The 12,332-nt window shown below is 39.1% G+C and overlaps 1 protein-coding gene across 10 annotated transcripts in view; it reads right to left on the bottom strand.

The window, feature by feature from the left end:
* Positions 1-12,332, bottom strand: part of RGL1 (ral guanine nucleotide dissociation stimulator like 1) — a 152,123-nt gene that overhangs the window by 66,315 nt on the left and 73,476 nt on the right. For all 10 annotated transcript variants that reach the window (XM_038412978.2, XM_043491062.1, XM_043491064.1 and 7 more), the window contains one exon: positions 4,697-4,905. In XM_038412978.2, coding sequence (XP_038268906.1) covers positions 4,697-4,905 — 209 coding nt within the window. The remainder of the gene's footprint in view (positions 1-4,696; positions 4,906-12,332) is intronic.

The following is a 12,332-nucleotide window of genomic DNA, read 5'->3' as shown; positions in this document are numbered from 1 at the left end:
ACACTAACAAATTTATTAGAGCATAAGCTTTCGTGGGCTACAGCCCACTTCATCGGATGCATAGAATGGAACATATAGTAAGAAGAGATTATATATATATATATATATATATATATATATATATATACACACACACACACACACACACACGCACGCACACACGCAGAGAAGTTGGAAGTTTCCGTACAAACTGTAAGAGGCTAATTAGTTTGTGACTTTGTCCTCACCCACAACTATTTCATATTTGGGGACAATATATACTTTCAAGTCAGCGGCACTGCTATGGGTATCCACATAGCCCCACAGTAGGTTAACATTTTTATGGCTGACTTAGAACAACGCTTCCTTAGCTTTTGTCCCCTAACACCCCTACTCTACTTGCGCTACATTGATGACATCTTCATCATCTGGACCCATGGAAAAGAAGCCCTTTGGAATTCCACCATGATTTCAACGATTTCCATCCCACCATAAACTTCAGCCTAGACCAATGCACAAAAGCAGTCCATTTCCTGGACACTACTGTGCTAATAAGCAATGGTCACAGAAATACCACCCTATACTGGAAACTTACTAACCGCTATACTTACCTACATGCCTCCAGCTTCCATCCAAGACTCACCACACGATCCATTGTCTATAGCCAAGCTCTAAGATACAACAGCATTTGCTTCAATCCCTCAGACAGAGGCAAACACCTACAAGATCTCTATCAAGCATTCTTAAAACTACAATACCCACCTGCTGAAGTGAAAAAACAGATCGACAGAGCCAGAAGAGTATCCAGAAGTCACCTACTACAGGACAGGCCCAACAAAGAAAAGTAACAGAACACTACTAGCTGTCACCTTCAGTCCCCAACTAAAACCTTTCCAGCACATCAAAGATTTACAACCTGTCCTGAAAAATGATCCCCTCACTCCCACAGATCTTGGGAGACTGACCAGTCCTCGCTTACAGATAGCCCCCCAACCTGAAGCAAATACTCTCCAGCAACCAAACACCACACAACAAAAAACACTAACCCAGGAACCTATCCTTGCAACAAAGCCCGATGCCAACTCTGTCCACATATTTATTCAAGCGACACCATCATAGGACCTAATCACATTAGCCATGCCATCAGGAGCTCGTTCACCCACACATTTACCAATGTGATATATGCCATCATGTGCCAGCAATGCCCCTCTGCCATGTACATTGGCCAAACCGGACAGTCTCTACGCAAAAGAATAAATGGACACAAATCTGACATCAAGAATCATAACATTCAAAAACCGGTAGGAGAACACTTCAACCTCTCTGGCCACTCAGTAAAAGATTTAAGGGTGGCAATTTTGCAACAGAAAAGCTTCAAAAGCAGACTCCAACGAGAAACTGCTGAGCTTGAATTAATATGCAAATTAGATACCATTAACTTGGGTTTGAACAGAGACTGGGAGTAGCTGGGTCATTACACATATGGAATCTATTTCCCTAAGTTAAGCATCCTCACACCTTCTTGTCCACTGTCTAAATTGGACATCTTGAGTATCACTACAAAAGTTTTTTTCTCCTGCTGATAATAGCTCTTCTTAACTAATTAGCCTCTTACAGTTTGTATGGAAACTTCCAACTTCTGTGCATGTATATATATATATATATATATATATATATCTTCTTACTATATGTTCTATTCTATGCATCTGATGAAGTGGGCTATAGCCCATGAAAGCTTATGCTCTAATAAATTTGTTAGTCTCTAAGGTTACAAGTACTCCTGTTCTTTTTGTGGATACAGACTAACATGGCTGCTACTCTGAAACAAAGAACAAGGATGGCTTTGTGGTAAAGACACTAGATTTGGACATAGAAGACCTAGGTTAAAATTTCCAAACTTCCTGTGTGAGTGGGCAAGTCACTTAATCTCCCTGTGCCTCAGTTTCCCCCCTATTAAAATGGGCATAATAATCCCTTTCTGTCTTGCCTCTTTAAAATGTAAGCTCCTCAGGCCAGGGGCTGTGTGTCTGTCATATTGTGTGTCTGTACAGCGTGTAGCATAACACAGCCATGATCTCAACAGCACCTAAATGACAACTACAAAGAAATAAAAGAGTTGGAGCAACCAAATTAAAAACCCATGCAAAAAGGGGAACACACACATCTCCTAGGCTTTTAAAGGCGGAAATACCGTATATACTCGTTCATAAGGCGAATATTTTTGGTAAAAAAGTGACACATCAAAGAGCGGGGGCCAGCTCATAAAGGGGTCTACACCAAAATTTGATGATTTAAAACTCTATGAAATCATTGAATTGAATATCTAATACATTGTTGTTTGTTTCTGAAGCATCTGCAGGCATGGAGCCCCTCAGTTCCCTGTGGTCGCAGTTCGCCGTTCCCAGCCAATGGGAGCTGTGGGAAGTGGTGTGCCACTTCCCACAGCTCCCATTGTGGCCACTGGGGGCTGAGGGACTCCATGCTTGTGAACACTCCAGGTAACCAAAACATCCCAAAACCACCAGTGGCTTACCCCAACGGGCCGGGAGCCAAAGTTTGCCAACCCCTGAAATATAGGGTCGGCTTATGAAAGGGTCATACAGTTTTTACTATTTTTACCTATCCATCTTGGGGGGTAGGCTTATAAATGAACAGGCTAATGGACGAGTATACATGGCATGTATTTTATTTCAAATCAACCCGTTTTTTAGCTAGAACTGTGTCATCTGGCTTCAAGCCCTCTTTGACCGGCTGATTTGGCTGGTAACTTCTAATTGTTCATAGCACAAAAGGCAATCTTCTTTTGTACATATCTGATTAATACAGGAGAATGTAAAAGACATGGAAGAGAGTACAGTTTGGGAACCAGGAGGCAAATCAAAAGCAACTGTACTGTCAGGGAAATAGTGTTTAAAATAGATGCTTTTAAATAAGTCAAGTTGAATTGTTAAGTACTTATTTTAGTAATTCCAACCATTTTATAATTGTTTTAAAAAGTTCCTGCTGATAGAAATATATTCCTATAAAATAGTTATATGCCATAGAAGTTTCATTATTGGATGTGACAACAAACAAGCCAATCTATAAGCATATACCCAGTTCGTTCACTCTCTAAATCTTTTTGGCAATTCATGTGCTTATGGGTGAGAGATTCTCACGGCGCACCTCTTTAATGTCCCTCATTTTGAGGGCTGTCACTCCTTAGAGCTCCGAAGTTCTCTACATTCCACACAAAAGTGGTGTCCCCTCATGTTTATTGTTAAAAATTATTTACATCAGAAGCAAAGAATCATGAAACTGAGGTTATGGAAAGAGTTTCTCACACTAAAGGAAGGAATCCTATAGCATTTTTAGTTCTCTACATGAACAACATTTGTATTCTCCTCATTGTTGGTTTTTGTCACCCATTGTGTCCCACCTTTGATCTTGGCAGATTGACAGGGGCATTCTCAAGTCTAAAGCTAACCTTGTTTTCTTTTTCCCCAGTGTGGCTTCTCTTTCACCACTCCTACATGTTACATGGCTTTTATGCTCCTACGTTCTTGTACTTGAATAGTACTGTGTATCATAAGAGTCACACAGGGCCTGTCTTCTAAGCACGTTAGCATCATTATTAATGAAGTCACACAACAGCCCTGTGAGATAAGCATTATTATACCCATTTTCCAGATGGGGAAACTGAAGCATGGAAAATGTGTATGTCTTGCCCAGTACCACATAGAAAGTCAGTGGGATAGCCAAGACTAGAAAACCAGGAGTCCCAACTCCCAGTCTCCTGCTCTAATTACTAGACAATGCTATAGCCTTTCTGTACATCACTTGATTTTGACAACATGCTAACTAAATAAGCACAAGAAATAAAATGTCCCTCTATCCCTTTGGAGATCCAGTCATAAATAGAGGGAGGAAAAAAAGTGCTGAGATGGCAAAATGATTACACTACGGTGATATAAACAACTTAAAGTACTCCTACCCAAAAAGCCATTCTTAACTTATAAGCAGAAAAAAGAGCATGGAATACTACAGATTGATAACTGATGCCAGTTATGTATGGACCAATCACCTTACTAACTCCACCTAAACCTGGATTCTTTTAAATGGTTTTCTACCTTAGATTTTGTATTCTGGAACCTCTGAGCTCTCCAAAAAAACCCAATGCCTGTGTCATGACTTCCCTCAAAAATCAAAAAAGCCCAATCTGCTGTCCTTTCACGACAGGAAATAAGGATGAGTAATCTGGCACAGTGTAGTAGGTATGGAACAGGCTTGTATGCTCATGCCTGTATAGTCTATGTCTTGACACAGCAGTGGCCCCTTCTGTGTAGCCTGCATACAGAAGACTGTGCACAGGGATATTAATGGCTTGAATTCAGTGATAACTCTGACTTTGGTTGGTTATGCCACTTTCCCTACAGTGGTCACAATCTGTTTCTTTAGTAGCCCAAACTAGCCATCTCTCCCTATTTGGCGGCGATGGCATTATGAAGTGAGAAGGAGAGACATTTATCAACTCAATAGTTAAGCCGAAATACAGTACTGGATTTTCCAAGATTGTAGGATCATCACTGATTTTGAAATATCTAAATATCATGTAGCCTTTCAAATACATCTTCAATACATTTGAGCTAATTCCTTTCAATACTCTTCGTCATGTACATGACGTGATAGTTTTCCATATTATTATTTTCTCTATAGCTATCCACCCACTAACTCTTACCTATCAAGGAGACGTTCCAGTACTTCTTTAGTAGAGGCAAAGCCCCTATACGTTGACAGAAAGATGCTGATGTAGGTAAAGTCATTGTCCCCAAAAGCCGTCAGCAGGTTCTCCACAAGTTTCTCCAGAGTGCCAGCTTTTATTGTTCTGATCTTACATGTTTCGTACTGGCTGACGGTATGTCCTGGAGGCAATTGGTCTCCTTCAACCTATGAAATAAAGGATCAAAAGCATGGGAAAATCCAAATATCCCAAATGAGAAGAATTACTACACCAAACAACAAGTTAAACTATGCTTTTCAGGTAAGGGATAAATGACAACGTGCCTTCAATTCCTGAAATATTCTGTCATTTTTGATAACCATTGAACTCTAGAAGATGGGTCTACTGATGCAACACTTTAGAATTGTTTACCCCTTTAAAAATATTTCTTTGACATCCTTCACATGATGTTTCAGTAGCTGACTGTAGTCAAACCACCACACATTATGATGCCATTACATCTTACAATCTAAACCAGATTAGTACTTGGATAAGAGACCTGTAAGGAACATCTAGGTATGAGAGGAAATAATACTGGTTATTCAGTGGCTCTCATATTTCTAAATCAGTATTAAAACCAATACCCACAGCTGGGTGTTTAGAGCACGGAGGCAGGGGGTGGAAATTATGTGCAGACGGTGCCAATTTTAGATGAGACATAAAACTGACATCCTGAACACTTATGGTCATCCAACATTTCATAATGCTTTTTGCAAAAGGAGGGTGTTAACTCCAGTGTCCTGGTCAAATCCCAAATGTATCATTACATTCTGTCACTATTTCTCGTTGTTTCAATGAGATGCAATATTTCTCAGCATAACTACATTTTTCTATAGTATTTTTGTGTATGGTTTAGAGCCTGATCTAATGTCTGTTGAAGTCAATGGGAAAAGTTCTAGAGTTGATTATATATCAGTAATGGAAAATGATCCCCGAGAATAGTTCATATACTTGTTTGTAAAGATATCTGAGATTACAAGTGCTATATAAATGAAAGATATAAATGCACACACTAATAAATAAAATATAATAATAATGACTGCATCAATTTGATGAGAAGTTCCCTTTTTTGCTTTTAAATTGCCCAATTTTAAGGAAGAATTGTTTTAGAGACTATTGGCATAAAAAGGTAGAGAGCAGGAGAGAGGAGACTTCAGCAAAGTGTATAGTTTTTTCTTTAAAAAAAAAAAAAACCTTTGTGCCATGTAACTGAAGTACTGTAGATTCAACCTGGGGAACGTATGCTGAAGTGTATCTCCTCAGTTACCTTGTAATGAATGGTGTCATCCAGCCTACCTACAGCTAATACCAATAAAATTTCATGAATGGGAAAAAAGCGGTTTCCGTGGAGAGAAGTAGATGGTTCATACCTGTCTGTGAGAGTCTGCAATCCCAGATGGGAAAAAAAGTGTTAACAATCCCCAGCAAGCAACATATCTGACTTGTGTAAATTAACAATTGAGATACAGTTTGAATAAATGAAAATAGCTCTTTTAAATATAAAGTTAGTTTTATATAGATACAAGATGTGTACAATTTAGGGTAGGAAAAAGTGTATATATTGAAGTGTAATGGGATCATGCAAAGGAAAATTTAGGCTATCAAGAAACATTTCTTGACCACAAGGTCTATTAGATTGTAGTATGATCTCCCACAGGAAGTGGTGGAAGCCCCATTGTTTAGACATTGTAATTCTAATTTAAAATTAGACTGGATGGAGCACTAATAAATACGTCGTAGGGAATAACCATGCACTGACCAAGGATGGTCTAAATGAGCCAATTAGTCTTATCTATCATTCATTTTTGCTTCCATCTCAAGACAGAATAGGAGGAGTTCAAGCCATTTCCATTGCACTTCAGCATTAGGTAGTTTTCTGGTAGCTTTCAGACACTAGCTTACACCTGACGTTCCACTGATACGGAAACTTGAGATGGAGACAGAGTGTCACAGCTGGTTTCCCCACACCCAGCCTCTCTCCCCGAGCTAACAGCAATATAATATCACCACAGCTGCTTCTCCTTTCCCCATCTGTCCCACAGTGAAATTCTGTAATTTTTGTTAAATAACTTTTTTTAAATCTGAAGTCAATGTTTGTGAAAGGTGCCAGAGTCTGAGGTCCTCAATCTACAGAGCAGGTGCAGCTTGAATAGCAGAAGTACAAATTTCTGCATGTTGCTTTGGCAACAAAGTTCAACCTTCCCGGAAAGGACCACCTCTAGGAGTTAGAAGGAAGTTCAATCTCCATGTTCAGCCAATCACTGGTCTCTCTGATTAGCCTGCCAAATAAAGCACTTGTTAATGGCAACTATGAAGGTGCTTTCTGAGACACAAACACCTGGCACTGGACTGAAGCCACCAAACAGCCATGAGATGTTTGTGACTTTTGGTAACTACCAGCCTGGACTGGATTCAAACTAGCAAGACACAAACAAAGGCTTGTTAGTCAATTATCAATTTCCAGTCACTTTGTCCCACACACAGTTTTGTGATCTTTAAAATTCTTTTAGAAAACTGCAAGCCTGAGTCTGGCTTCTCTGAGGTAGCCAACTGCTGTTGTATCCACAGATAATGCTTTGAGGAAGAAACTCTCGTGTTTGATAGTTTCCAACATAGGTTTCCCATCTAGAGTTCTTCCCCAAAATGGCTGCCACCATTCTTGGAGCACAGTCAACCACCTCTGCGTCTACTTTATGAATAGCTCTGCGGACCATATATTGTCTTCAATCTATTTGTGGCACTACTGTGGACAGCAGTAAGAGAAATGTGTGTGTCTTAAAGTCAGTGTATGGCTTGAAGTGCTTGAAGGCTGGTACTCTTCTCCTCCATTAATGCAGACCATCCATGGAACTCTAAGGGCTCCTTTGTCCATTCAACCAACCAACCAAGATATTATATTGTGTTTGTTCATATCACCCCATTTGCTACACTTCGATATCATAATGACAGATAGGCTGGCAAAAACAATGAATGTAGTCCAACAACAACTTTTTCACAGACAGATTTTCTCTCAGCTGTTTAGTGCAGGGAGTTTTAGTTAAACAAGTTTTAACAAAACAAAACCATAATAGGGCTCTATAAAGAAAAAAAAAAAAAAAAAGGTGAGGCCAGACCTGCTCTGCTACAACCAAGATGTCCTTTATAGAGGTAAATGCTACATGCCGAGTGCTTGTCTACACACAAAAATGCACTCATTTACCAGTTTATTTAAAATTATCCAAACTAATATCAGTTTAAAACTAATTATATCAGCTTAGTTTGCCTCTGTACATTTACAGCTTCAACGCCAGATTTAAATTGTTAATTTATGTAATGCAGTAGTGCCTAGAAGCCCCAGTTAAGGACCAGAACTCCATTGTGCTAGACATTGTACAAAAACTGAACAAAAAGATAGTCCCTGATTTAAACATGTCCACATGCAAAGTTCCACCGATTGAACTAAATCTAACTTTAAAAACACACCTTTAGTTAAATCAGTATAACTGTATGTGTAGATCAGGCCTGACTCACACAAGTAGTCCTAAAAGAAAAGGAGTACTTGTGGCACCTTAGAGACTAACAAATTTATTAGAGCATAAGCTTTCGTGAGCTACAGCTCACTTCATCGGATGCATTTGGTGGAAAAAGAATCACCAAATGCATCCGATGAAGTGAGCTGTAGCTCACGAAAGCTTATGCTCTAATAAATTTGTTAGTCTCTAAGGTGCCACAAGTACTCCTTTTCTTTTTGCGAATACAGACTAACACGGCTCTGACACAAGTAGTGCTGTTGGCTTTAACGGGACTACTTGTGCAACTAAGTCAAGCACTATTTGGAGACCAATCCAACTCCCATTGACTTTAATGGGATGCTGAATCAGACTTCTATTTCCTAAGTTGGTGGAGGGATCTTCTTCCTATAAGGCTGCTGAGTTAGCCTGATACTTTAGTTCTCTTCTCATCTGCTTCTCAGATCATTTTTACAGGGCTCAGAGTGTTGACCCCACTTTGTACAAGTATTGGTAATATAGTGATAGATATCCGTGGAACTGTACTCACTCCTATTTACAAGAAAAAACTCCTTTCTTTTTTCTTGATAGTGTAGCTGGCTAGGAAGGACAGGTTTCAGAGTAGCAGCCGTGTTAGTCTGTATTCGCAAAAAGAAAAGGAGTACTTGTGGCACCTTAGAGACTAACAAATTTATTTGAGCATAAGCTTTTGTGAGCTACAGCTCACTTCATCGGATGCATCTTGATCATGATGCATCCGATGAAGTGAGCTGTAGCTCACGAAAGCTTATGCTCAAATAAATTTGTTAGTCTCTAAGGTGCCACAAGTACTCCTTTTCTTTTTGACTAGGAAGGATGACTGTTGTCTGGGGGTCAGGCCAGGAAAGTGGAAGTTAGGGTTTTAGGTCCTTGCTCTGCTAACAATTAATTGTGTGGCCAGGGCTAGTCAGTTATGGACCGATTGTGTCATTAAGGTACAGCCCTCAGTACGGGGGAGATGTAGGGCCACACTGCCCCAGTAGGAACTCTGGGAGGTAAGGTAGCTCAGGGAGGCACAATATCTCCCAGAGCTCCCTGGCATGGGAGGAGAACATATGCCAGGCATTCTTTCCAGAGAGTGCAGTGTATGCTTCCCTTTGAGGCCAGACAGCTACATAGCCCTGTTTTCTGTCCACCCATTTTGAGGTGGTCTACAACTGTGTCTAGCTACTTTGCAGGGGGCTACAGGGCAACGGAAGGCTCCTTGCACTTTACTCACTCAGCTCTTATATGCAAAGCCAGTCATAATCCAGCCCTTAGCCTCTGTATATCTCAGTTTACACATATGTTAAATGGGTATAATACCTAGCACACCTCTGATGCTATATAAATAATTAATGATTAGACAGTCATAGGATACCAGTATTGTTTGCACACACCAGCCTAAATAGGAAAGTAATTAAAATATCATTTAAATATTTATCAAGTCACTGTCACTAATTTTTAATCTTGATCCATTTTGCCTTTGTTGCTACTTTGCTTTAAAATCAGAGACCAATGTTACAATAAAGGATCTAACTAGCAATTTTTCTTCAGTCTTCAGATCTCTTTTATATATAGGTTTGGTCACTGTTGTGTTTTAGACCATGGAGATTAACAGAAGATTTTACATATATATATTTTACTTCACTAACTTAAAACAATCCAACCAGTTTGAAGACTTACTAATGATGAACAATCTTAAGAAGTTGTAAGAAACTAATTTGGGAACAAACTGTGGATTTGTATCATTCAGTGATAGGTACATGTAGGGTGAGAAGATAAATGGAAAACCTTTAGTTTGCTAAATTTCCCCTGAAGTGGCTTTAATCCCCCTTGCAAATCATTTTTACATTTATAATATAGCCTTTAATATTTTAAATCACTTAAAAACTAAATCCTTCCTTCAGTTTGAGAAAATGAGTATTATCTGAAATCTTACTTTAAATTTCACTTGTGAATGAGGACATTTCTTGTGTTTTAGCATATGTTTTGGGCCTATAGAACAAGGAACAACATGCCTTCCCTGTTACATTAAAATATCATTAGCTGTTCTTATACAGATGATTCAGGCAGGGAACCAAAACAGCGATGAGCAATAACTTCTACATCCCTAAAGTCCATGGAAAATTATTTATTATCATCATTTATTTCCAGTAGCATCCCACAATGTGCTAGGCTTTCTAAACTGCAAAGAAAGCACAATCCTTGACCCAAGGAGCTTGTTATCCAAGGTCTTAATCTTGCAAATTGCTCCATGTGGCTGGATTGCCATACCTCTGGAGGAGTCCCGCTGACTTCTCCTTGTTTGGAGTAGTTTACAGGAAGATCAACAGAGGGTAATGAGAAAGGATACGTAGATAAGTAGAGGGTCAAGGGAGTTAATAACCATATCTTGATAATACATAAGGTAATGCTAATATTATAAACAGATTAGGACCTTATTGTGAACTCACTGGCATGGAGTGCCTACACCATGGATAGCGGTATGGAGCAGAACCTGGTCTCAAGTGCACTGGTGTCAATGCAACCCCATTGAAATAAATGGAGTTACACCACTGTAACTTGAAGATTTTGTCCCACAAAAAAAAATCTTAGAATTGCCGTTTATTAACCTTTTGTGATTGAAAAGTATGTGATTTGCCATGTCACTCCACTACCCCACCCAGAAAAGGCATAAAGCAACACGATGTTATTACTACTATTATTTTTGTAAGTAAAAAAATTTTCTAAGCAAAACTTAATTTTGTGAATAAACTAAAACAAGCAATTTGCATGTAAAAAAAATCAAACCTCCTTTTTGATACTTCGCTGTTAAAGTTTTGATTTTTCAAATCAGCTATTAATTATTTAACACAGTTCCCTCCACTTCATTAAGAGGAACTTGTGCTTCATTGTATTTAACTTAACATTATTTTTTATCTAGCAGATTTTTTTTCCTTCTGCATTAAAGTTAAGGCCATATTCTACTCTTGTTCCACACGCAAAGCTCCCTTCACGTCAGCATGCAGATGAAGACTAAAACGCACACAAAAATACACTTTAATTGTAACTTGCCCAAGACATCATACTGCAAGAATGCTAACAAAAAAACGCTGACAACCCAAAATTGAGTTTGCCAGCAAAAGAGCAAGCTGCTAGAATTCATTTTAAAGGGACTTTTAGGGACTGTTTTTATTTGCATTATTTCAGCAACTCTGCCTTGAAGTTTAAAAAGAAAAAAGACTTGGCACACAAGAGTTCAATAACACAGACTTACAGAATAAGACATTGTGGGCTGACCTAGCATGCTAACAGGAAACTGCTCAATCTGGATTTAATCAGAGACCATCTCTTTACTGACACGACCACGATACCCAAAAGCATGAGGAGTTTTTGTTTGCTTTGGGCCAGCTGTTTGCCTATGAGAATACTGTATCTACTGCTTTTAAAAAGGGGCCTCTGAAGCGATTACAGACACGTGACATCCCTTAAAGTCACTGGAGGTCACATGCCAATTCTGAAATCTCAGTTTTAAAAAGGTTTACCTCAATGTTTCCTTCAATATGAATGTCTAATGGCTTGGTTTTTGAAGGTGCTGAGCACCTCAGGCTTGCATTAACTTAACTGGGATTCATGGGACTCCAACAACTCTGAAAATCAGGCCATATGTCTCAATTTCACAGTGACTTCCTCCAATCAAAAGAATGCTAGCACTGATATTTTGTGCATGTGCTTGATGAGCAAACAGCTTCCTACTACCTAAGGAGAATATCTCAACACCAGACAAAACTACCTAAGAGTAAACTGAGGTATATCCTTTATTCATCAGAATAGGTAGCTATTAAATTGATGTGTTTCTAACAATCTCTATCAACCCCTTGGAATGGTATGTACTGTGAAGGACCAATCCAGTTTTAATGTTGCATTCTTAGGGCTTTATAGCACACAACTTCATCCAAACGTAAAACTCCCACACACAACAATGGTGCTCCATGTGGATTGAAAGTGCCTTAGGTTAAGATCCTGTGAGATGCTGAGCTCCCTCAACTCACACGGACTTCAAAGAGAGTAGAAATAGGGCGATTGGCATATAACATTAACATAAA

The sequence above is a fragment of the Dermochelys coriacea genome, chromosome 8 (genome assembly GCF_009764565.3).
Source record: "Dermochelys coriacea isolate rDerCor1 chromosome 8, rDerCor1.pri.v4, whole genome shotgun sequence".
NCBI lineage: Eukaryota > Metazoa > Chordata > Testudines > Dermochelyidae > Dermochelys > Dermochelys coriacea.
This window is presented reverse-complemented; position numbering and strand designations above follow the sequence as displayed.